The following is a 26,221-nucleotide window of genomic DNA, read 5'->3' on the forward strand; positions in this document are numbered from 1 at the left end:
CGGGCTAGCAGCTTTTAAATCCTTATGTGAAGCAACAGAAGTAAACTGTTGATCAGCAATTGTATTCCGAGAGTGGTACTTCCAGCTCTGGTAATCCTGTTGCATCAACAGAGAGAGGGTGAGGATGTCACATCTCAAGAGCAGACAGAAAAGTTATTTCGCTTGTTGAGTCGGTTCCTCACTCAGATGAGACTGGATACTGCTTTTAATGGATCATAATTAAATGCTACAATGAAACACCTTAAATTCAAGGAATTTTGAAAGGGCAAACGAACAGTAACTTTGAACAGAGATGTTCTTCCATTTCTAACCTTGGTTGAGCCATATGAAGCATTTTTACTGATAGCTCCATAATCACGTTCCTGCTGGATTTTTTTCAGGGCAAACAATTTCTGGTGGGAAATTTCTGCATCCTGGGAAGGCGGGGAAATAAGAAAAAAAGCTGTTAAAAGCATTTGAACTGTGGGCCCATGAGCTCTCGTGGGAGCAGTACATTTGCCAAAAACATTTCGGAAGAATTCTGTGTAACTGTTGGACTGAAAATAGTTTCCCCACTGAACGTTAAACAGGTATTGAGAACGTTGCTCAATATAGATTGTGTTCCTGAGGACCAGAGGAGGATTGAATTTGCCAACGTGAACCACACTTTGCAGAGAGAGGAATTTTCTCTGGATGGAATAGGTCAATGGAAGTCAACAATTGTCAGATTATTTCGTGAAAATAACAGCTGGTATGGGGATCCCAGAAGAGGGGAGTCTGTAATGAGCACACAGAAACAAACCCTTCAGTCCAGGCCAACCAGATGTCCTAAATTAATCTAGTGACCCATTTGCCAGCATTTGGCCCATATCCCTCTGAATTTTTACCATTCATGTCCCCATCCAGATGCATTTTCTTCTTTGGAGAATACTTGGGTGAGAGCCAAGATATGCAATATCTCAATGTATAATAATGAAGCAGCTCATTTATTCTGAAATTATTTCAATTAGTTGGTCAATTGACAAATAATAGCTGCATAACTGTTGTCAATATTGATACTCAGGAAAGCTATTTTGTTTAGTAATATTTCCTTTGTAAAGATCTTATCCAAATTATAAAATGAATGTATTTTCATATGAAATAAAATTTGCAGTGTTTTATTAAATGGTTGAAAGTAACTTTGCACTTAATTGCTCTATTTGGGATTAAACATTGCTCACCACTAATGATATTACCAAGCCAGGTAATGAAACGTCTAGATATCAAACCTACAGCTCAGCGAGCAAACCTGCACCCTAAACATTCTACTTTGCTGAAAGACTGCACAATCTACAGGCAGTCAGTACATGTAATATATTGTCAATTCCACTTTGAAAATAGATAATGAGCCCACTACTTTTTGGATGTGAGCATAAGTGGTGTAGTAAGTAAGTTTGCTGATGACACCAAAATTGGAGGTGTAGTGGACAGCGAAGGGAGGTTACCTCAGATTACAATGGGATCTTGATCAGATGGGCCAATGGACTGAGAAGTGGCAAATGGAGTTTAATTTAGATAAATGCGAGGTGCTGCATTTTGGGAAAGCAAATCTTAGCAGGACTTATACACTTAATGGTAAGGTCCTAGGGGGTGTTGCTGAACAAAGAGACCTTGGAGTGCAAGTTCATAGCTCCTTGAAAGTGGAGTCGCAGGTTGATAGGATAGTGAAGATGGTGTTTAGTATGCTTTCCTTTATTTGGTCAGAATATTGAGTACAGGAGTTGGGAGGTCATGTTACTGCTGTACAGTTGGAATATTGTGTGCAATTCTGGTTTCCTTCCTATCAGAAAGATGTTATGAAACTTAAGGGTTCAGAAATGATTTACAAGGATGTTGCCAAGACTGGAAGATTTGAGCTATAGGGAGAGACAGAACAGACTGGGGCTGTTTTCCCTGGAGCGTCAGAGGCTGAGGGGTGACCTTATAGAAGGTTATGAAATCATGAGGGGCATGGATAGGATAGATAGACAAAGTCTTTTCCCTGAGGTGGGAGAGTCCAGAAATAGAGGGCATAGGTTTACAGTGAGAGGGGAAAGATAGGAAAGAGACCTAAGAGGCAACCTTTTCATTTAGAGGGTGGTACGTGTATGGAATAAGCTGCCAGAGGAAGTGGTGGAGGCTGGTACAATTACAACACTTAAAAAGCAACTGGAGGGATATGGGCCCCGTGCTGGCAGGCGGGACGAGATTGGGTTGGGATATCATGCACAGGGATGTGCAGGTTAGGTGCATTAGTCACGGGTAAATGTTGAGCAATAGGGGTAGGGGAATTGCGTGGATGGGTTACCCTTCGGAGGATCAGTGTGTAGTCTTTGGGCCGAGTGGCCTGCTCCCACACTGTTTGGAGTCTGTGAAGGGGAAGGGATTTTTGTAAACTGTGCAAGGCAATGCAGGCGTAGTGCGGGGGCCTGCTGTTGGCCTTGCCCTGCCCCTTGCTCCTCCCCCTGTTGTTGAGCTGTCTAACAAACATCTCCTCTTTCTATGCCTTTTTGCTGGGGGCAACTGAAGCTGTAACAATGTTGGGACACAATAAAGGTTACCTGAACATTCTGCCGGACTCAGACTCTCATTGAAAGCTTAGAGCTCCAAGCGGTTTTTGTTTTAAAGCTGCTTATTTCTTGCAGCCTCCTGCATTAAGTTTCCAATGTTGTATATCAGATGGAGCAGTGACTGAGTAGCTGGTTTCGTCAGAAGTTTACATTTTTCGGGAGTGCAGGCACTGGATTGTTTCAACGGCAGTTTACTGGCAGCACTGGGAAGTGTGGGCTGTGTTCATGAGAAAGGAGGTGGAGGTGCTGCTGTTGGACTAGGTGGGATATGGTTTAAAAATCACAACACCGGGTTATAGTCCAACAGGTTTATTTGGAAGCACTTCATCGGATAACTGTGGAGCAGGATCATAAGACACAGAGTTAAGAGCAAAAGGTCACAGTGTCATGCAACTGATATGATATATTGACAAATGTAGATTGCTGTTAAGTCTTTCATCTTTTAGAATGGGTACATCGCAGTACTACTATTCAGTCATATCCTCAAGATCACAAGGGTTTTTTTAAACTGGTGACATCTCAGCCCAGACAATGTATGTCAGTATCCCAATCTTAAATCAGACTGGTACTATTTCCAAACTAGGAATGTATAAAACATTACATGGATTGACTACCTGCATGTTGTGCGCTTTTTGTGCAAAGTTGAATATATCTGTAAATATAATTCTGCAAATGCACTCCATCGTTATGTGTGGGTGTGTGCGCGCGCGCGAGAGAGAGCATGTGTGCACATGCTTTGTCAAGGGAGTGTGATGGAGGAGAAGCCTGTAAGAGGGTGTGTCTCCATCTGAGAGAGAGTGTGTGTATGAGGGGTACAGATAAAAGTGAGGGATTGCATTTTCCTAAAATAAGGGCAGGACTTGTACAGAGGGATATGGGGGGGGGGGTTCAGGTACATACTTCATTGAAAGTTGCATCACTGGTTGGAAGGGTGCTTCAAAAGGCATTCAGCACACTTACCTTATTTGTCCACACCATTAAATAAAGGAGTTGGGACATCATTTAGAAGTTGTACAGGATGTTGGTGAAGCCACTTGTAGAGTACTGAGAACGTTTCTGGTGGCCCTGTAATAGGAAGAATACTATTACAGAGGGTTCAGTAAAGATTCACCAGGATATTACCAAGTCTGGAGGGTTTGAGTTATAAGGAGAGGCTGTGAATCTCTTCACTGGAGCACAGGAGGTTGAGGGGTGACCTCATTGAGATTGATATAATCATGAGGGTTCTAGGTAACATGATCATAAATAGCGAGGAGCCTGCGCGGTGATGTCAAGTGACGGGGGGGCGGGTAGAAATTGTGGCAGTTGGACACTTTAAATCCATCAGGAACAGCATCTCTATACAGCATACTGTGCATGTCAGGTGAGATGCCAGAAGACTAGAGGTTGGCTAACATTGGGCCACTGTTTAAGAAGGGTGGTAAGGACAAGCCAGGGAACTATAGACCAGTGAGGCTAACGTCAGTGGTGGGCACATTGTTGGAGAGAATCCTGAGGGAGAGGATGTACATGTATTTGAAAAGACAAGGACTGATTCGGGATAGTCAACATGGTTTTGTGTGGGAAATCATGTCTCACAAACTTGATTGAGTTTTTTGAGGAAGTTACAAAGAGGATTGAGGAAGGCAGAGCAGTAATGTGATGTATATGGATTTCAGTAAGGCGTTTGACAAGGTTCCCCGTGGGAAACTGATTAGCAAGGTGAGATCTCAAGGAATACAGAGGGAACTAGCCATTTGGATACAGAACTGGCTCAAAGGTAGAAGACAGAGGGTGGTGGAGGAGGGTTGTTTTTCAGACTGGAGGCCTGCGACCAGTGGAGTGCCAAAAGGATCGGTGCTCGGTCCTCTACTTCTTGTCACTTATATAAATGATTTGGATGCGAGCATAAGAGGTACAGTTAGAGGGAGAGGCTGAACAGGCTGGGGCTGTTTTCCCTGGAGTGTCAGAGGCTGAGTGGTGACCTTATAAAGGTTTAAAAAATTATGACGGGCATGGACAAGATAAATAGACAAAGTTTTTTCCCTTGGGTTGGGGAGTCCAGAACTAGAGGGCATAGATTTCGGGTGAGAGGGGAAAAATGTAAAAGAGACCTACGGGGCAATGTTTTCACACAGAGCGTAGTACGTGTATGCAATGAGCTGCCAGAGGGAGTAGTGGAGGCCGGTACAAATGCAACAATTAAGAGGCATTTGAATGGGTATATAAATAGGACAGGTTTGGAAGGAGGTGGGCCAGGTGTTGAGGAGCGGGACTGGATTGGGTTGGGATATCTGGTCGGCATGGACGGGTTGGACCGAAGGGTCTGTTTCCATGCTGTACACTTCTGACTCTATGCTGGTTCAGCAAAAGCCGCGCATGCTCTGTCTGCAGAAACAGTGCAAACACTTCTTTAAATGGACCAATGAGAAGCCAGACAAGGAGCCTGGTCCTCCTGCCAATCAGAGCTCCCCAATTGTCTGAACGCAGAAGATGGACCATCAGGTTCTGAAGCTGCTACTCCTCTCCAAATGAAGATCGAGCTTCATCTCAGACTGCAACGTCCTTCCTCTCTCCACCATCTGTGAGTACGGCACTGTCTTTACCATTTCATTTTTTCATTCTGGGGTTAAATTGTTGACTTGCAGCAACTGAAATGAAAGCGAGTGAATCTAGGGAAGGGACAGTCGGGAAACGTTGGTCCAGGTCTGTGTCTCAATTGGCAAACGCACGGCAAATGCAGGCCCACAATGTGAAGTTATAGCCTCGGTTATGAAAAAATAACTGCTGAAAGGAGGTACGTTGTTTAAATGGTGACATATTGGGATGTGGACAAAGTGAGGACTGCAGATGCTGGAGATGAGTGTCGAATAGTGTGGCACTGGAAAAGCACAGGTGGTCAGACAGCATCCGAGGAGCAGGAGAATCGACGTTTCAGGCACGAGCCCTTCCTCAGGAATGATGTGTGGATGTAAAACGTGGCCTCAGCGTCCTTCCACACCAGTCACTGCCAGTTGTCAGACGGATGCAGCAAGCAATCAGCCAGGCAAGAGGAATATTAGCAAGAGGAATTGATTTCAGAAGTCGGGATGTCTTCCTGCAGTTCGGGAGTCATTGAAGAGATTCAAGGCTGAGTTCATCTGATTTTAGAACAACCATGAAGTGGATGTTTATGGGGGAAGGCAAGGAAAATGGTTTCAAGACCAGTACAGAACAGTTACAGAGTCATACAGCACAGAAACAGACCCTTCAGCCCAACTAGTCCATGCTGACTATATTCACAAACTAAACTAGTCCCACCTGCCTGTGTTTGCCCCATATCCCCCTGAACCTTTCCTATTCATGTACTTATCCAAATGTCTTTTAAACCTTGTTACTCAACCTGCATCCACCATTTCCTCTGGACATTCATTCCACACAAACCACTGTTTAAAAAAAAAGGTGCTCCTCATGTGTTTTTTAAATCTTTCTCCTCTCACCTTAATTTGCTCCCTAATCTTGAAACGACACATGCCGTTCACCTTATCTTTGCCCCTCAGTTTTGTAAACCTCTATAAAGAGAACAAAGAACCTCACAGCACGGGAACAGGCCCTTCAGCCCTCCAAGGCTATGCTGATCGAGATACTCTGTCTAAACCTGCTGCCTATTTTCTAAGGATCTGTATCCCTCTGCTCCTTGCCCATTCATGTATCTGTCTAGCTACATCTTAAATGACACTATCGATCCCAACCCTACTGCCTCCGCTGGCGATGCATTCGAGGCGCCCACCACCCTCAGTGTAAAGAACTTTCCATGTACATCTCCCTCAAACCTTTCCCCTCTCACTTTGAACTCGTGACCCTGAGTAATTAAGTCTTCCCCTCTGGGAAAATAATTCTTACTATCCACCCCTGTTTACACCCCTCATGGTTTTTCAGCCTCAATCAGGACCCCCACCCTCCACCTCCTTATTTCCAATGAAAATAATCCTAATCAACTCAACCTCTCCTCATAGCTTGCGCTCTCCATAACAGGCAACATCCTGGTGAACACCTCTGCACTCTCTCCAAACGTATCCACATCCTTTTGGAAATCTGGCGATCCGGAATTGTACGCAGTATTCCAAATGCGGCCGAACCAAAATCTTATACAACTTTAACATGACCTGCCAGCTCTTTTATTCAATCCGTCCGATGATGGAACACGTGTTGTATGCTGCCCTGACCACTCTACTGACAGTCATTGCCACCTTCAGAGAACAATAGACCCGAACACCCAGATCTCTCTGTACATCAATTTCCCCCAGGACCTTTCCATTTACTGTATAGCTCGCTCTTGAATTGCATCTTCCAAAATGCATCACCTCGCATTTGTCTGGATTGAACTCCATCTGCCATTTCTCTTCCCAACTCTCCGATCTATATTCTGCTGTATCGTCTGACAGTCCCCTTCACTATCTGATATTCCATCAATCTGAATGCCCATCTGCAAACTTGCTAATGAGGCACTCGACACCTTCACCTTTCAACCTCCTGTGCTCCAGTGAAAAAAGTCCCAGCCTACCCACCAATAGGTGTGAATTCTGTCTGGGTCCCAATGTCGAGTCAGCCTGACATTTTTGATATAAAAGCTCTGCATTTAAATTACGTTCTTGAGAAAGTTACTGAAAACAGGTTCTGGGATTAACATACCAAAGAACAGAAACAGTTAAGCAGTTAGATAACACTTTCGAGTGAGAAGTGTGTATAACATGATCTCACAACTCCGATACTCAATGCTATGAGCAATGAAGGAAAGCAAACCAAACGCTGCCTTCACTACTCTATCCACCTGAGACTGCAGCACTCCAAGGTCTCTTTATTCTGCAACACTCCCCTTAACTGTGTCAGTCCTGCCTGGATTGCTTGACCAAAATGCAAACTCTGATTTCTCTAAATTAAACTCCAACTGACACTCCTCGGCTCATCAACCGATCCCATAAATTCTAATTTATAGTGAACTCTTTCCTATCTCATTCCTTGGAAGCTGAAAATCTCCATCCCACAATCAGTCCCTCCATTTTCACTAGTTGGACTGAAGGGGCTGTTTCTGTGCTGCATGGCTCTGGAACTCAGCCCTGTACTAGTCTTAAAACCATTTTCTTGCCTTCCCCATAAACATTCACATAAAAATCAGATGAACTCAGCCTTGAATATATTCAATGACCCCCTAACTGCAGGAAGACATCCTCACTTCTGAACTTAATTCCTCTTGCTAATACACCACTTGCCTTGCTCATTGCCTGCTGCACCTGTCTGACAACTGGCACAGAAGGACACTGATGCCCCTCTGAACATCCACGCATCATTCCTGATGAAGGGCTCGTGCCCAAAACTTCGACTGTCCTACTGATCGGATGCTGCTTGACCTGCTGTACTTTGCCAATTGTGGTCTTCTCTACATCGGGAAACCGAGCGTAAACTTGGGGAACGGTTTGCTGAGCATCACAGCAGGGGTCCGCAGAGGCTGAGCGGACTTCCCAGTCTCCACCCATTTTAAAGCCCTTTCCCACTCCCCTTCTGACATGACTATTTTTGGCTTCCTCCATTACCACAACAAACCAAACCACTAATTGGAGGAACAAAACCTCATCTTCTGTCTGAGCAGTCAACAGCCCGGAAGACACAACATTGAGTTCTCCAATTTCAAATAATCTCCCATCCCAGCCCCCAACACACTTCCCAACCCCTTCCACTCTTCCCTTCCAACTAGATTCCTTCCTCCCATTCCCCAACCAGGTCGTACCAGGTTATGGGGATAAGGCAGGAACAGAATACTGATTGAGGATGATCAGCCATTATCACAATGAATGGTGGTGCTGGCTCGAAGGGCAGAATAGCCTTCTCCTGCACCTATTGTCTATTGTACCCTCTGCCTGTCTCCACCTTTCCCCACTTCAATACCCTGACCACAGCACACCCTTGTTCCACAGCTCTCCCTCTACCCACCCCCAGACCTGAACAAGGGTACACCAGATCCCTCGACTTCTCCACCTTCTGATACTGCCTAGCTTGCTGCGTTCTTTCAGTCTCCTGCCTGTCTATTTTGCTAATTGAGAACAAAGGCTTGGACTAACTTTTCCAGACTCTGTCCCCTCACCTGGATTCACTCCCATTTCTTTCAGTTGCTCCAAGTCAACAACTGAACCTCAGAATGAAACGTAAATGGAAATGGGGGGTGAGAAAAGAGAGTGCCGTACTCTCAGATGTTGGACAGAGGAAAGAAATTGCAGTCTGAGGTGAACCTCAATCTTCATTCAGAGAGAGGAGGAGCAGGAGCTTCAGAACCTCATGGTCCAACTTCCACATTCACCAATAGGGGAGCTCCGAATAGCAGGAGGACAATTCTCCCTCCGGTCCTCCAGAGCTCCTTATTTGTCCATCTAATGTAGGTCTCGTCCCTTTTCTGCCGACAGCGAGGAACATGCTGGTGTCACCAAAACATTGAGCAAACGTGTGTCCTGCTTGTTGACACTGAGGAGTGTACACAATATACACTGTAGCAATGCTGGTGTCATTGACAGATTTTAAGTGTCCAAATTCCTATGGGAGAACAAAAAGGGTACAGCCATAATTTTTTTTCCATGTGGCTCAATATTTGATTGCTTTTGCATTTGTCTGGCTGCTCAATGTTTAAGTCTTTCCCTCAGTGTTGGGGTGAGATTCACAACTAGAGGGCATAGGCTTAGGGTGAGACCACAAAGGCACCTGAGGGGCAACGTTTCCATGCAGAGGGTGGTGCATGTATGGAATGAGCTGCCAGAGGAAGTAGTGGAAGCTGGTATAATTACAGCATTTGAAAGGTATCTGGCTGGGTATCTGAATAGGAAGGGTTTAGAGGGATATGAGTCAAGTGCTGGCAAAAGGGACTAGATTAATTTAGGATAGCGGGTTGGCACGGACAGGTTGGACCTAATGGGTGTATTTCCGTGCTGTACATCTCTATGACTCTAAATAATAAAAAGTTGACTTTTCGCAATAACAAACGATATCCATGTTAACAAGGCTTAGTGCACCACATGCTTTACTAACCATTCTCAACAGGTCCTGCCCCTTCAATGACTGAGGAACATATACATGCTGGTGCATAGTATCCTTCACTCGTATTTATACACTACCCTCAGCAATTGCACAAGTAACAGCAAAGGGCAAACGGCACAAGGATTAAAACACAGTGAGGGGCAAACGGCACAAGGATTAAACCAAACAGTGAGGGGCAAACGGCACAAGGATTAAAACACACAGTGAGGGGCAAACAGCACAAGGATTAAACACACAATGAGGGGTAAACAGCACAAGGATTAAACACAGTGAGGGGCAAACAGCACAAGGATTAAAACACACAGTGAGGGGGAAACAGCACAAGGATTAAAACACACAGTGAGGGGTAAACAGCACAAGGATTAAACACACAGTGAGGGGTAAACGGCACAAGGATTAAACACAGTGAGGGGTAAACAGCACAAGGATTAAACACACAGTGAGGGGCAAACAGCACAAGGATTAAACACAGTGAGGGGCAAACAGCACAAGGATTAAACACTGAGGGGCAAACAGCACAAGGATTAAAAACACAATGAGGGGTAAACAGCACAAGGATTAAACACACAGTGAGGGGCAAACAGCACAAGGATTAAACACTGAGGGGCAAACAGCACAAGGATTAAACACACTGAGGGGTAAACAGCACAAGGATTAAACACAGTGAGGGGCAAACAGCACAAGGATTAAACACACTGAGGGGTAAACAGCACAAGGATTAAACACAGTGAGGGGCAAACAGCACAAGGATTAAACACTGAGGGGCAAACAGCACAAGGATTAAAAACACAATGAGGGGTAAACAGCACAAGGATTAAACACACAGTGAGGGGCAAACAGCACAAGGATTAAACACTGAGGGGCAAACAGCACAAGGATTAAACACACACTGAGGGGTAAACAGCACAAGGATTAAACACACAGTGAGGGGCAAACAGCACAAGGATTAAACACACTGAGGGGTAAACAGCACAAGGATTAAACACACAGTGAGGGGCAAACAGCACAAGGATTAAAACACACAGTGAGGGGGAAACAGCACAAGGATTAAAACACACAGTGAGGGGTAAACAGCACAAGGATTAAACACACAGTGAGGGGTAAACGGCACAAGGATTAAACACACAGTGAGGGGTAAACGGCACAAGGATTAAACACAGTGAGGGGCAAACAGCACAAGGATTAAACACACAGTGAGGGGTAAACAGCACAAGGATTAAACACACTGAGGGGCAAACAGCACAAGGATTAAACACACAGTGAGGGGCAAACAGCACAAGGATTAAACACAGTGAGGGGTAAACAGCACAAGGATTAAACACAGTGAGGGGCAAACAGCACAAGGATTAAACACACAGTGAGGGGCAAACAGCACAAGGATTAAACACACAGTGAGGGGCAAACAGCACAAGGATTAAACACTGAGGGGCAAACAGCACAAGGATTAAAAACACAATGAGGGGTAAACAGCACAAGGATTAAACACAGTGAGGGGCAAACAGCACAAGGATTAAACACACACTGAGGGGTAAACAGCACAAGGATTAAACACAGTGAGGGGCAAACAGCACAAGGATTAAACACACAGTGAGGGGCAAACAGCACAAGGATTAAACACACAGTGAGGGGCAAACAGCACAAGGATTAAACACACAGTGAGGGGCAAACAGCACAAGGATTAAACACACAGTGAGGGGGAAACAGCACAAGGATTAAACACACAGTGAGGGGCAAACAGCACAAGGATTAAACACACACTGAGGGGCAAACAGCACAAGGATTGAACACTGAGGGGCAAACAGCACAAGGATTAAAAACACAATGAGGGGCAAACAGCACAAGGATTAAACACTGAGGGGCAAACAGCACAAGGATTAAACACACACAGGGGTAAACAGCACAAGGATTAAACACACAGTGAGGGGCAAACAGCACAAGGATTAAACACAGTGAGGGGCAAACAGCACAAGGATTAAACACACAGTGAGGGGCAAACAGCACAAGGATTAAACACAGTGAGGGGCAAACAGCACAAGGATTAAAACACACAGTGAGGGGGAAACAGCACAAGGATTAAACACACAGTGAGGGGGAAACAGCACAAGCGCCAGTAAAAGCCGATGGAAAGTGAGTGTAAAATGTCACTATGACAGGACAGGCCCCACATTCCTTCCCCTCCGTCCCCCCCACAACCTGCCTCACCTTTCACGTCCCGGGCCCAGTACCTTCCAGGTGGCCCCATAGTTGACACAGGGGCCGCCCCACGACCAGTAGAACTCCACCACCCCGGCGGCCGACGAGTTCCCAAGCAGGCCCTTAACCCCATCCGCCTCCAGAATGCTCACCGGCTCCTGGCTGCTGTACAGCCGGCCGGTGTGGCCGTGACACAGCAGCTGCGCCAGGAAGGCGGCGGCGGCCAGTGACGGGTGTCTGCCCCGGGCCGCGCGGCGCCATTTTCCTAACGGCCGCAGTCCCGCCGCTTCCTCGCTCGAGCGACTTCTCCTCCCAACCGCCTTCGGCCCCGCGAGACGTCTGCACGGGGGGATGGGCGGGGCCGGGCCAGGCGATGGGCGGGGCCTGGGGAGCCTCACCGTCACCAAGCAACAGCCACCTCGCGCTACAACTGCTCATTCACAAAAACAAACTCTCCTGTCTCGCTCTGCAGCTGCAGGGGGGACACTGCCACGTTTCCAGGAGCCCTGTCTACATTGGGAAAGCTCACGGCTCAATTTAAACAGATATTCCCACATCTAACGGAACGGCGTCATATCGAAAGGGGGCAATCTGCATTTTAAAGGAACGTGGACATTTTAACGGGTATTTCTGCAAATAAAGAGGTTTAAATGGACAAGATTACATTTCAAAGGGATGTGGGCACATTCAAAGGATTATCTTCATATGTAAAATGACGCAGTTATATCTAAATGAACCTACATTTCGAAGAGACGTTGCCCTATTTATAAGTAGAGACAGTAGGTGTGAATTCTGTCTGTGTCCCAATGTTGAGTCAAACTGACATTTTTCTTAGAAAAGCTCTGCATTTAAATTACATTCTTGAGAAGGTAATTTATAGATTCGGGTGTAGGTTAGGGAGGATTGGCCGTGCTAAGTTACCCGTAGTGACCAGGGATGGACAGGTTAGGGTGGAAATATGGAGTACGGGGTTGGATATGGGTGGGATACTGTTCAGAGGGCCAGAGTGAAATAGACGGGCTGAATGGCCTGCTTCCACATTGTCGGAATTCTATGACCCTCCCCATAAAGGAGCATTTTATCTACATCTATCCTGTCAAGCCCCGTTCAGAATTCTACTGGTTTCAATAGAGGTATACAGCACAGAAACAGACCCTTCGGTCCAATTCGTCCATGCCGACCAGGATTCCAAACTAAACCAGTCCCACTTGCCTACATTTGGCCCATATCCCTCTAACTTTTCTATTCATATACCCATCAAAATGCTGTTTCAATGTTGTAACTGTACCGGCAACTACCACATCCTCAGTAAGTTCATTCCACATGCAAATCACTCTATTTCAAAATGTTGCCCCTCCAGTTCCTTTTAAATCTCTCTCCTCACATTAAAAAAAAGCCCCCTGGTTTTGAGTTCCCCTACGCTAAGGAAGAGCCATTTGCTGTTCACCTTACCTCCACTCCTCATAATTTTATCAATCTCAATGAGGTCACCCCCAAATTCCTGTGCTCCAGTGAATAAAGTCCCAGCCTCTCCTTATAACTCAAACCCTCCAGTCCTGACAATATCCTGGTAAATCTTTACCAAACCCTCTCTAATAGTATTCTTCCTATTACAGGGCCACCAGAACTGTACTCAGTACTGTGAAAGTGACCTCACCAACATCCTGTACAACCTCAACATGATGTCCCAACCCCTATACTCAATGGGGTGAACAATGAAGGCAATGTTGCGAAATGCCATCTTGACCACCCTGTCGAGCAGTGATGAAACTTCCAAGGAACTCTGTACCTAAACACCCCCCACCTCTGCCCCCCCGCAACTCCCATGTCTGTCTATCAGACCATAAGACATAGGAGCGGAAGTAACGCCATTCGGCCCATCGAGTCCACTCCACCATTCAATCATGGCTGATGGGCATTTCAACTCCACTTACCCTCATTCTCCCCGTAGCCCTTAATTCCTTGTGACATCAAGAATTTATCAATTTCTGCCTTGAAGACATTTAGCGTCCCAGCCTCCCTGCACTCTGTGGCAATGAATTCCACAGGCCCACCACTCTCTGGCTGAAGAAATGTCTCCGCATTTCTGTTCTGAATTTACCCCCTCTAATTCTAAGGCTGTGTCCACGGGTCCTAGTCTCCTCGCCCAATGGAAACAATTTCTAGCGTCCACCCTCTCCAAGCCATGTATTATCTTGTAAGTTTCTATTAGATCTCCCCTTAATCTTCTAAACTCCAATGAATACAATCCCAGGATCCTCAGCCCGTTCCTCATATGTTAGACCTACCATTCCAGGGATCATCCGTGTGACTCTCCGCTGGACACGCTCCAGTGCCAGTATGTCCTTCCTGAGGTGTGGGGACCAAAACTGGACACAGTACTCCAAATGGGGCCTAACCAGAGCTTTATAAAGTCTCAGTAGCACAACAGTGCTTTTATGTTCCAACCCTCTTGAGATAATTGACAACATTGCATTCGCTTTCTTAATCACGGACTCAACCTGCATGTTTACCTTGAGAGAATCCTCAACTAGCACTCCCAGATCCCTCTCTACTTTGGCTTTACGAATTTTCTTACTGTTTAGAAAGTAGTCCATGCTTCTATTCTTTTTTCCCAAAGTGCAAGACCTCGCATTTGCTCACATTGAATTCCATCAGCCATTTCCTGGACCACTCCTCCAAACTGGCTAGATCCTTCTGCAGCCTCCCCACTTCTTCAGTACGACCTGCCTGTCCACCTAACTTTATATCATCGGCAAACTTCGCTAGAATGCCCCCAGTCCCTTCATCCAGATCATTAATATATAATGTGAACAGCTGCGGCCCCAACACTGAACCCTGCAGGACACCGCTTGTCACTGGCTGCCATTCCAAAAAAGAACCTTTTATCCCAACTCTCTGCCTTCTGTCAGACAGCCAATCCTCAATCCATACCAGTTGCTCACGTCGAACACCCTATGGGCCCTCACCTGGCTCAGCAGCCTCCCGTGCACACACTCTCTTTCTCTCATGCACACACACTATTCTATGGGGTGAAATTGTATTTGCAGAATTATATTTGCAGATACATTCAATTTTGTTCAAAAAGCACACAATCTGCAGGCAGTCAATGCATGTAATATTTTACAAATTCTGACTTTGGAAACAGAACCAGTCTGATTCAAGATTGGAATACTGACAGACACACATCTCACACCTTTAATGCATTGTCTGAGCGGAGATGTCTTTTTTTTAATAAAACCTTAAGTCATCTCAAGAACATTGTTACATATTAATGAACCAAAGCCCGCACCCAGTCTAAGAGATGAAGACTATCTAAGTTTTTTCAATATATTCTATCAGTTGCATGACACTGATCTTTTGATATAAGTTCTGTGTCTTATGATGCTGTTCCATGAGGCTTATGTGTTGATGAGGCAATATGGTACAGATGAGGTGATAGAGAATTACAGATCATCGAGGAAGGATTGAAAGAGAGAGTTAAGAAGAGCAAAGAGAGGACCGAAGCAGTCTTTAGCAAATAGAATAAAGGAGATCCCTAAAGCTTTCTAAAGGTATGTGAGGAATAAAAGGATGATTAGGGTAGGAATAGGGCCAGTCAAAGACAGAAGTTGAGCGTGGACCCTGTAGAGTCCGGAGAGGTGCTAAATGAAAATTTCTCATCAGTGTTCACTCAGGAAAAGAATGAGGTACGAGATATTAGACTCGAAAGGATCGAGGTCAGTTACACACAGGTGTTATAAATTCAAGAAGGAGTGAAAGTGGACAAGTCTCCTGGGCTGGATGGGATTTATCCGAGGATTCTCTGGGAAGCGAGGGAGGAGATAGCAGAGCCTTGGGCATTGATATTTGAGTCATCATTGTCTACGGGTTTAGTACCTGAGGACTGTAGGATTGCAAATGTTCTGCCCTTATTCAAAAGGGCAGCAGAGATGACCCAGGTAATTATAGACCAGTGAGCCTTACTTCTATTGTAGGAAAGGATTATAAGAGATAAGATTTATAATCATCAAGCAAGCAACAATTTAATTTCAGATAAGTCAACATGGTTTCATCAAGGGCAGGTCGTGTCTCACTTACCTCTGAGTTTTTTGAGAAGGTGACCAAGCATGTAGATGAGGGTAGGACAGTTGACATGGTATACTTGGACTTCAGTCAAGCCTTTGATGAGGTTCCACATGGTAGGCTGATGGAGAAAATGCAGAGGCATGGAATGGAGAGTGATTTAGCAGCTTGGATTAGAAACTGGAAGAAGGCAGCGAGTGGTGGTTGATGGAAAATATTCAGTCTGGAGTCCAGTTACTAGTGGTGTCCCACAAGGATGTTTTGAGACCACTGCTGTTTGTCATTTTTATAACTGACTTAGACACAGGCATAGGTGGACGGATTAGTAAATTTGCAGACGACACTAAAGTCGGTGGAGTATTGGACAGTTTGGAAGAATGTTACAGGTTGCAGGGGGATTTGGATAAACTGCAGAATTGGGCTGAGAGGTGGCAAATGGAGTTCAATGAAGCTAAATGTGAGGTGATGCACTTTGGGAAGAATAACAGGATGGCAGAGTAGTTGGTCAATGGAAAGATTCTTGGTAGTGTGGATGTGCAGAGGGATCTTGCAGTCCATGTGCAAAGCTCCCTGAAAGTTGCAACCCAGGTGGATAGTGCTGGTAAGAAGTCACACGGTATATTGGTTTCATTGGGAGAGGGACGGAATTCCTGAGCCGCAATATCACGCTGCAACCATACAAAACACTGGTGCAGCCACCCTTGGAATATTGTGTACAGTTCTGGTCACCCCATTACAGAAAGGATGTGGAAGCATTGGAAAAGGTGAAGAGGAGATTTACCAGGATGTTGCCTGGTCTGGAGGGACGGTCTTATGAGGAAAGGCTGATAGACTTGGGTCTTTTCTCATTGGAAAGAAGAAGGCTTAAGGGGGGATTTGATAGAGACATACAAGATGATCAGAGGATTAGATATGGTAGACAGTGAAAGACTCTTTCCAAGGATGGTGACGTCAGCTTGTACGAGAGGGCATAACTACAAACTGAGGGGTGATAGATTAAAGACAGATGTCAGAGGCAAGTTCTTTTTGCAGAGAGTGGTAAGGGCGTGAATGCCCTACCTGCTAAAGTAGTCAACTCAGCCACTTTAGGGAGATTTAAACATTCCTTAGATAAGCGCATGGCTGATTTTCGGATAGTGTTGGGGGACAAGCTGAGAATAGTTCACAGGTCGGCGCAACATCAAGGGCCTGTTCTGCGCTGGATTGTTCTATGTTCTATGTTCTAAACTTAGTGCAGGAGGTGGAAAGAAATGAGCAGCTTTAAAACTGCTCTTGGAGCTCAAAGCTTTCAATGAAAGTCTGAGCCCGGTGTTAAGTTCAGGTAACCTTTATTGCAACCCAAACTTTGTTGCAACTTCAGATCGCCCCCAGCAAAAAGGCAGAGAAAAAGTAGTTGCTTTTTGAACATCTCAAGGTGAAAGTGCACACACCACACCTCCCCTTGTCCCACCCCCCTCACTGTCTTTACTATTGGCCAGCACCAAGTTGTCCCTTTGTAATCGGATCCTTGGTACAGCCGTCACCCGGAGGAAGTATTGCCTCACTCAGCAATTTCAACCCTTACCCTGTCTCCAACTAAGTTTCTCCCTGCTCATTTGCCAGTGGGGGGAGGGCAGTGTAGAGTCAACCTGACTGCTGTGGGTCTGGAGTCACGTGTAGGCCAGACCAGGTAAAGGGTGCAGCTGGAACGACTGAGTGAATCCTTTCCCACAACGGCGGTTCCCTTCCCTAACAAGGGAGAGAGATGGGGGCTTTCTCCCCCCCAACCCCCTCCCTGAAACGGTCTCATCGTTAGATTCCGAACTCCACATTTCTGACCGAATACCAATTCTGCCATCTGTCGTGGCAGGATTCGAACCCGGGAGTCCCCGGAACCGGGTTGATAGTCCAATCGATAATGGCCCTTGGCCGTCACTCCTTCAATCCCCCTGCGATGGCACGTGAACTCGCTGGTGCTTCCGCAGGTGGGAGGAGTAGGTGAAGCCCTTCCCGCACTGAGAGCAGGTGAACGGCCTCTCCCCGGTGTGTATCCGCTGGTGCCTCAGCAGGGTGGAGGATGTGCTGAAAGCCTTCCCACACTCGGGGCAGCTGAAGGGCCTCTCCCCTGTGTGGACCCGCTGGTGGCTCCGCAGGTAGGAGGAGCAGGTAAAGCCCTTCCCGCACTGAGAGCAGGTGAATGGCCTCTCCCCCGTGTGGACATGCTGGTGGGTCAGCAGGGTGGAGGAATCGCTGAAGGCCTTCCCACACTTGGGGCAGCTGAAGGGCTTTTCCCCCGTGTGGACACGCCGGTGGCTCAGCAGGGTGGAGGAATACCTGAAGGCCTTCCCACACTCAGGGCAGCTGAAGGGCCTCTCCCCCGTGTGGACACGCTGGTGGGTCAGCAGGGTGGTGGCCTGGGTAAAGGCCTTCCCGCACTCGGGGCAGGTGAAGGGCCTCTCCCCTGTGTGGATCTGCTGGTGCCTCATCAGGGAGGAGATGTGGCTAAAGGCCTTCCCGCACTCAGGGCAGCTGAACGGCCTCTGCCCTGTGTGGACACGCCGGTGACTCCGCAGAGTGGAGGAATCGCTGAAGGCCTTCCCACACTCGGGGCAGCTGAAGGGCTTTTCCCCCGTGTGGACACGCCGGTGGCTCAGCAGGGTGGAGGAATACCTGAAGGCCTTCCCACACTCAGGGCAGCTGAACGGCCTCTCTCCTGTGTGGACCCGCTGGTGGGCCAACAGGGCAGAGAAAAACACGAAGGCCTTCCCGCACTCGGGACAGCAGAAAGGCCTTTCCCCAGTGTGGTCCTGCTGGTGGGCCAGCAGGTGGGAGGAATGTCTGAAGGCCTTCCCGCAGTCGGTGCAGGGGAATGGCCTCTCCCCGGTGTGACTGCGCCGATGAGTCTCCAGGGCAGACGGGAAACGGAAGCCTTTCCCACAGTCGCCACACTTCCACGGTTTCTCCACGGGGCGGGATTCCTCAGGTTTCTCCATGGCCACAGCTTCAGCTGCACACAAACACGTGTAGAGCCCTCCCTGCCGTGAAATCCCTTTTCCAGGCCGTATCACGGTTTCAGTCTCCACGCACAGTGCGCTGCAACAGTGGGGTCTCTCGTCCAGTCCCACCTGATGCTGAAAACATACTCAAACAGGAACCAAAAAGCTTTGATCCCTCTCACAGAAATCACGGTCTCAAATGTTTGCTGGCCCCAGTGGATTGAGTGACCGTCAGACATTGACATCAAAGTGAGGACTGGAGATGCTGGAGAGTTAGTTGAAAAATGTGGCACTGGAAAAGCACAGCAGGTCAGGCAGCATCCGAGGAGCAGGAGGGTCAACATTTCGGGCATAAGCCCTTCATCTGTTGATTTTGAAATTTTCCTCTTCAAATCTTCAAAAACTCTGTCAGAATAGATTACAAAGCTCATCACTGCCAGTGCAGGGTAGAAATTCTGAACAAGCAATTCTACTTTTTGCAGAATATTCTTTTTTATTATTCCACAAAATTGAAAGCACCATCCCACTCTCTCTCTCCCTCTGTTCTCACTCCGCTCTAATTCTCCTCATCAGGATCTTACAGGGACGAAAAAGCAAAAAAAATGCCAAGACATGACTCCTCCCTGCCACCAACCAGACTCATTCTTCCCATTGACCAACCAGGTCGTACCCTCTAACTGTCTCGACCTATCCCTACTTCACCACCACCCCCTTTTATCTGCAGCTTCTGCACCATCTGATGCCTCCTGCCGAACTATTTTGCCAATTGAGATACAGACTTGGATCAATGTTTCCGGAGTCTGTCCCTGCCGAATTCACTCTCTTTCCTTTCAGTTGCTGAAAGTCAACAATTGAATCACAGAATGAAAAAAGATGGAAAAGGGAGCGAGATAAGAGAGTGCCGTACTCACATATCTGGGACACAGGAAGGAATCTGCAGTCTGGGTAAAGCTCAATCTTTACTCAGAGAGAGAGGATCAGGAGTCGCAGCTTGAGAAGTTCATGGTCCAACTTCCGCATTCAGACAATGGACTGGCTCTGATTGGCAGGAGGACCAGTCTCCATCCAGTCCTCCAATGCTGTCTATTGGTCAATCAAAAGAAGGTCTCGCGCGTTTTTTGCGTTCAGCGATGAGCATGCCCAGTGTTTTGCTGACACTGGCCAGCATGCGCACTGCGTTGCTGACACCGGCAAACATGTGCAGTATGCTCTACGGGGATGTTGGTGTTACTGACAGATTTTAAGTGTCCAAATGCCAGCAGGGGAAAAAAGATAGAGCCACAATTTTTTCCCCCTATGGCTCGGTATTTTATTCCTTTTGCATTTTGTCTGGCTGCTCAATTTTTGTATGTTTTTTCCCCTTGTTGTGGGGGCAAGACGCTGAGACCAGAACTGGAGGGCACAGATTTAGGGTGAGAGGGGAAAGATCTCTGAGGGTCCTAAGGGGCAATCTTTTCGCACAGAGGATGGTATGTATATGGAATGAGCTGCCAGAGGAAGTGGTGGAGGCTGGTACAATTACATTATTTAAAATGCATCTGGATGCAGATATGAATAGGAAAGATTCAGAGGGATAGGGGGCAAATGCTGGGAAATGGGTCACTAGATTAATTTAGGACATCTGGTCGGTGTGGACCGAAGGGTTTGTTTCTGTGCTCTACAACTCTGAGCCTATTTTTAGATAGTATGGAAAATAAAGAGCATGAAAGCATGGGAAGGGTTAGAGCATGGAGACCACTGCCGGTTTGTTGCAAAGGATAGTGGAAAGCTCTTACACTAATTACCAGAGTAAGGTTGAGGCTGAAAGGTCACTATGGCAAGATTAGATAACAGTCAGTAAAGTTAGCCTCACCTGCTAAATATGATTGACAGGATTGGGACAATAAATATTTGGGACATGACATTAAATATCTAATTAATAATTAGTAGAGTCAGCCTGCTTGAGACTATTGATAATAAATATCTAATCATGACATTAGGAAAATATTAATTAGGGTCTGGAATGCAAGACCATTGTTCCAAAAGCTGACACTAAATCTCTAACCGTGACATTAGAATAACATTAAGTAGAATGTAGGAAAAACTATAAGGGCGCAACTAAAGAGATAATGGGAACTAACATCATGGTTTATTGTATAGCTAGCATGAGGTACTTTTAATTAATATAGTTGAACATGCTGATTAGCTAACAAACACACTGCTGAGCTGGAGACAGTGCTGCCCCCTCTGTCCAGGAGTAAATGCTGGAAAGGTGGGATTGTTCATAGGGAGGAGGATGGTCTCCGGCTACACTCTGATATCTATCAGCTAGTAAATGGGGCAGAACTATGGAATTTAATCTGCAGGCAGTTTGGGAAATTTAATAAGGGAAGGAAGTAAGCAATAAATAGTAGATCCCTACAGAGTGCAGTGGAACAAAGGGTCCTTGCTGTCCAAGTTCAGAGATCCCCGAAGGTATCGGTACAGGTAAAATGGGGGATGAGGAATGCATAGATTTGTACTTTTTAACCAGTTACACAGACTGAGGGGCTGGGGCATTTATTTTACCCTGGAGCATCAGAGCCTGAGGGGTGACCTTAGAGGGGTTTATAAAATTGAGAGGGGCATAGACAGGGCAAATAGCCTAAGTCTTTTCCCCCCAGGATGGGGGGGTCAAAAATGAGAAAGCATAGGTTTAAGGTGAGATGGGAAAGATTTAAAAGGAGCCTAAGGGACAACTTTTCATGCAGAGGGTTATGCATGTATGGAATGAACTGCCAGAGGAAGTGGTGGAGGTGGGTGCAATTCCAATGTTTAAGAGACATTTGGATGGGTATATGAAGAGGAAGGTTTGGAGGGATATGGGCCGGGTGCTGGCAGGTGGGATTAGATTGGGTTGGGATATCTGTTCGGCATGGGCGGGTTGGACCGAAGGGTCTGTATCCATCTCTATGATTAGCACTCGGAGCATGGCTCCTTCATTACGTGATTGTGGAGAATAAAATCATAAGGTACAGAATGGATGGAAAAACATTACAGTTCCCTGAAATGATATATTGAAAAACCCTGGATTGTTAAGTCTTTCATCTTTTAATATGGGCTGCTCGTATCATTCATTTGTAAATCCCGGAATTTCCTGAAAGACATCTTCTTGAAATAACTCAAGGTTTTATAACAAAAGGTGACATCTCAGCTCTGACAATGCATTAAAGGTGTGAAGTCAGGATCTGTCTGCATCCTAATCAGACTGGTTCTATTTCCAAAGGTGAATTTACAAAATATTACATGGATTGACTGCCTGTATGTTGTGCATTTTTTGAGAAAAATAGAATGTATCTGCAAATACAAATTCAACCCCATGGATGTGTATGTGTGTGAATGAGACAGAGAAAAGTCTATTTCGTGCTGTATATCCCGATGTCTACTCGATAACAGATGCTTTAATACTTCTGGTGTAAATATTGTTATAAATCATAGCTGGGTATGAATAGTTAGATGTTAGGGTGAGAGAATGCCTCAAGAGGGGCACTATAAGAATCCTGGGAGAGCCCTATTTCTGGTTTACTTCCTCATGAACAAACATTAAGCATGAGCATTTATTTATTTCTAATTTTGTTCTGTTTTTCTTGTTTGATTCCTGGCTAGGACGACACTCTGTGTCTGGATGGTTGACAGGCTGGGAGATTGTGGCTTGAGTCTTGATTGACTGAACGTTTTATTGAGGAGAAAGTGAGGTCTGCAGATGCTGGAGATCAGAGCTGGAAATGTGTTGCTGGAAAAGCGCAGCAGGTCAGGCAGCATCCAGGGAACAGGAGAATCGACGTTTCGGGCATAAGCCCTTCTTCAGGAACATTTTATTGTTCCAGAAGGTGTAGGGGTGTGGGGTCAAAGCTTCAGCAGAAATCCAGCAGAGCAGAAAACAGACCAATATCTTACTCTGTGAGAACAGGGACATCAGAGGACAGAGAAATCAGGACCTGAATCCAAGCTGACACCAGACTTCCCTGTGATTAGTGCTTTGATGAGCAGCGCCAAGCCTCTACCTTCACCTAGCTTCCCATTTGACTACCACCTCGATATTCAGGATCCAATCCTTGTCATCCTGAAGCCATGCCTCTGTAAGGAGTCTCAGATCATAATTATTCTCTTCAATGTGTGCAGTCAATTTTATTACAATGCACACCATTCAGAAACATCGTTTTTAGTTTCAAGTTTTGTGACCTTCAGAATCCAGTTTTGATTGCTGGTACATTTACACACCTTGTCCCTTTCGATCGTTCTCTGATGTTCATTTTCCACATCACTACATTGCTGATTGGCTATGCTAAATTTCCCATAATATCCAGGGATGTGTAGATTAGGTGGGTTAGCCATGGGAAATGCAGGGTAATAGTTTCATAGTAAAAGAAGTAGGAGTTGGCCATTTGGTCCATCGAACCTGCTCCACCATTCATTATGATCATGGCTGGTATATCCACCGTGTGAGATCCTCCTCACTGCTTTTTCCCAACTACCCTTAATTCCACTACCATGCAAGTACCCATCCAACTGTGTTTTGAATATGCTTAATGAAGATGCTGCTACTGCTTCATTGGGCAGAGAATTCCATAGATTGACTGCTCTCTGGGAAAAGCAGTTCCTCCTCATTTCTGTCCTAAATCTACTCCCCTCAACTTGAGGCCTGGTCTCATCCACCAGCAGAAATGACTGGATAGGGTAGGGCTTCATCCCCACAGTGCAATGAATTCCCACTTTCCACCAAACTCTCAGATGTACTCACTCACTCAGTTGCTGTCTCACAAACGAAAGACTTCATTGTTACTTCTTTTGCTCCCAGTAAGGGAACAACATCTTGGAAAGCTGCTCTGAAAGTCCAACCACACTTCTGCATTCACCGAAGACAATTCCAGTATTACAGCACAGAAACAGACCCTCCGGCCCAACTCGTCCGTGCTGGGGGGAATATGTTAAGCTAGATATGCTTGCAAGCAGTTACAAGTAGCTGCATCTTGCTTCTGCAAAAATCGCGACGCAGAATCATGACGGTATATTCCAAGAAATAACTAACTGAAAAGGGAGGTGGTCGACTGGTAGGAGCAGATGTATTGACATGACAGGAGCAATGGTCACGCACAGAGGGAGTTAGTATGAAGAAGATAACCAAATAAGACCCTGTGTTGCATCACCAAAAGTAATAAGACCCAGCTATCGGGGGAGGGGGGGGGGGGTGGTTGCACGCCACAGACAGATGTGGTAAACCGATTAGATGAGCAGAAGTAAGAGGGGAGTCTGGAACAAACTCACTCTTTATTCAGAGACAGAGCAGCAACTTCCGAAACTCGTGTTCCAGCTTCTGGATTCAGACAATAGGAAGGCTCTGATTGGCAGGAGGACCAGTCACCTTCCGGTCCTCCAGCGCTTCTGATTGGCCCATCAAAAGAAAGTCGCGAGGCGTGCCTTGCGTGCAGTGAGGAGCATGCGCAGCTTCATCCTTGTACCGGCGAGCACGCGCAGTCTGCTCTCTGGCGATGCTGCTGTTACTGACAGAATTTAAGTGTCTGAATGCCAAGAGAAGTTAAAAAGGGGAGAGCCACCCTTTCTTCCCCCTGTGATATTTACCTTTCCTACACGCCCCATGACTTTATACATCGAAATAAGGTCACCCGACAACTTGCGACCAGAACTGTACTCAGTCCTCTCCACGTGGTCTCCCCAATATCCTGTACAACCACAACGTGATGTCCCAACTCCTACACTGAACGGGGTGAACAATGAAGGAAAGTGTGCTAAACGCCTCCTTCACAACCCTGTCTACCAATGATGCAACTTCCAAAGAACTATGTCCCCGATTTGGAGATGCCGGTGTTGGACTGGGGTGTACGAAGTTAAAATTCACACCACACCAGGTGATACTCCAACAGGCTCATTTGCAAGCATTAGCTTTTGGAGCGCTGCTCCTTCATCAGATGGTTGTGTCTTATGATCCTGTTCCACAAACATCCCATGAAGGAGCAGTGCTCCAAAAGCTTGTGTTTCCAAATAAACCAGTTGGACGATGGCCTGGTGTTGAGAGTTTTTTAACTTTATGTACTCTAACCCCTCCACGGCCCCTGCCCCCTCATGAATCTGTTCTAAAACATGATGGAGGGCCCCATTAACTGTACAAGTCCTGCCCTTCCTCGTTTTAGCAAAATGCAACCCCTTGCCTTTACCTATTGCTCTCTCAGCCACACACACCCTAACACTCTCACCATCTCACAGGCTTATACTCCACCCCACACACACTTTATTAGCATGCACACACACTCATGCAGATACAATCACACATAAGTCAATGCAGTGAATTTCCATTTGCAGAATTATATTTGCAGATATATTCAATTTTGCTAAAAAAGCATACAATCTGCAGGCCGTCAATCCTTGTAATATTATATAAATTCCTACTTTGATTAATAGAACCAGTCTGATTCAAGATTGGGACACAGACACTTTTGTGCAGTATCTGAGCTGAGATGTCACCTATTTTTATAAAACCTTAAATCATCTCGAGAAGGTGAATTAAAAGTAGTTCTGTGAATTAAAAGTACATATTAATGAACTGAATCCTGCAACCCATGGTAAAAGATGAAAGATTAAGCTGCAATCTAGATTTGTTCAATATGTCCTATCTGTTGCATGACAGTGTGATCTTTTGCTATAAATTCTGTGTCGCATGACCCTGCTCCATAGCTACCTGATGAAGGAGCACCACTCCGAAAGCTAATGCTTACAAATAAGCCTGTTGGACTATAATCTGGTGTTGTGTGATTTTTAACTTTATCCACCCAGTCCAAAACCGGCACCTCCACATCGTTTCCAGTGGACACAGCCCACACCTCCCAGTGCTGCCAGGAAACTGTACAATGCCGATGGCATGTTGTAGTACCTGGACTCCTGAAAAATTTACAATTTTTAACAATACTGGTTACTCATTCACTGCTGCAACCAATACACAACATTGGAAACATAGTACAGGAGGTTGTAAGAAATGAGCACAGCAGGTCAGGCAGCATCCAAGGAGCAGGAAAATCAACGTTGACTGACCTGCTGTGCTTTGCCAGCACCACACTAATCTTGACTCTGATCTCCAGCATCAGCAGTTCTCACTGTTGCCTGTAAGAAATGAGCAGTTTTAAAACAAAAACCTGTTGAGTTCAAAGCTCTCAATGAGAGTCTGAGCTCGGTCTGAAGTTCAGGTAATCGTTATTGTGACCCAACTTTGTTACAGCTTCAGAATCTCTCAACAGAAAGGCATAGAAAAAGTAGCAATGTTTTAAAAACAGCTCTAGGTCAAAGTGCACACACTCCCTCCAACCCCTCACTTTCTTCATTATTGGTCACCACCAAGTTGTCCCTTTGTAATTG

The 26,221-nt window shown here is 46.0% G+C and overlaps 1 protein-coding gene across 6 annotated transcripts in view; it reads right to left on the reverse strand.

Moving 5' to 3' along the window:
- The window catches only part of LOC148145018 (uncharacterized), a 268,501-nt gene that overhangs the window by 2,060 nt on the left and 240,220 nt on the right, over positions 1 to 26,221 (reverse strand). For 2 of the 6 annotated variants that reach the window (XM_087975569.1, XM_087975571.1), the window contains exon 2: positions 16,038 to 19,243. In XM_087975569.1, coding sequence (XP_087831695.1) covers positions 17,783 to 18,835 — 1,053 coding nt within the window. In that variant the 5' untranslated portion in view covers positions 18,836 to 19,243 and the 3' untranslated portion in view covers positions 16,038 to 17,782. Of the gene's footprint in view, positions 1 to 311; positions 699 to 3,527; positions 3,633 to 15,878; positions 15,985 to 16,037; positions 19,244 to 19,749; positions 19,851 to 26,221 lie in introns of those variants that run through there. The other 4 variants (XR_015751699.1, XR_015751700.1, XM_087975570.1 and 1 more) reach the window with 4 other exon arrangements.

Source organism: Chiloscyllium plagiosum, unplaced genomic scaffold (genome assembly GCF_037043375.1).
Source record: "Chiloscyllium plagiosum isolate Xiang-an unplaced genomic scaffold, Cpla_swu_hap1 HiC_scaffold_27, whole genome shotgun sequence".
Classification (NCBI taxonomy): domain Eukaryota; kingdom Metazoa; phylum Chordata; class Chondrichthyes; order Orectolobiformes; family Hemiscylliidae; genus Chiloscyllium; species Chiloscyllium plagiosum.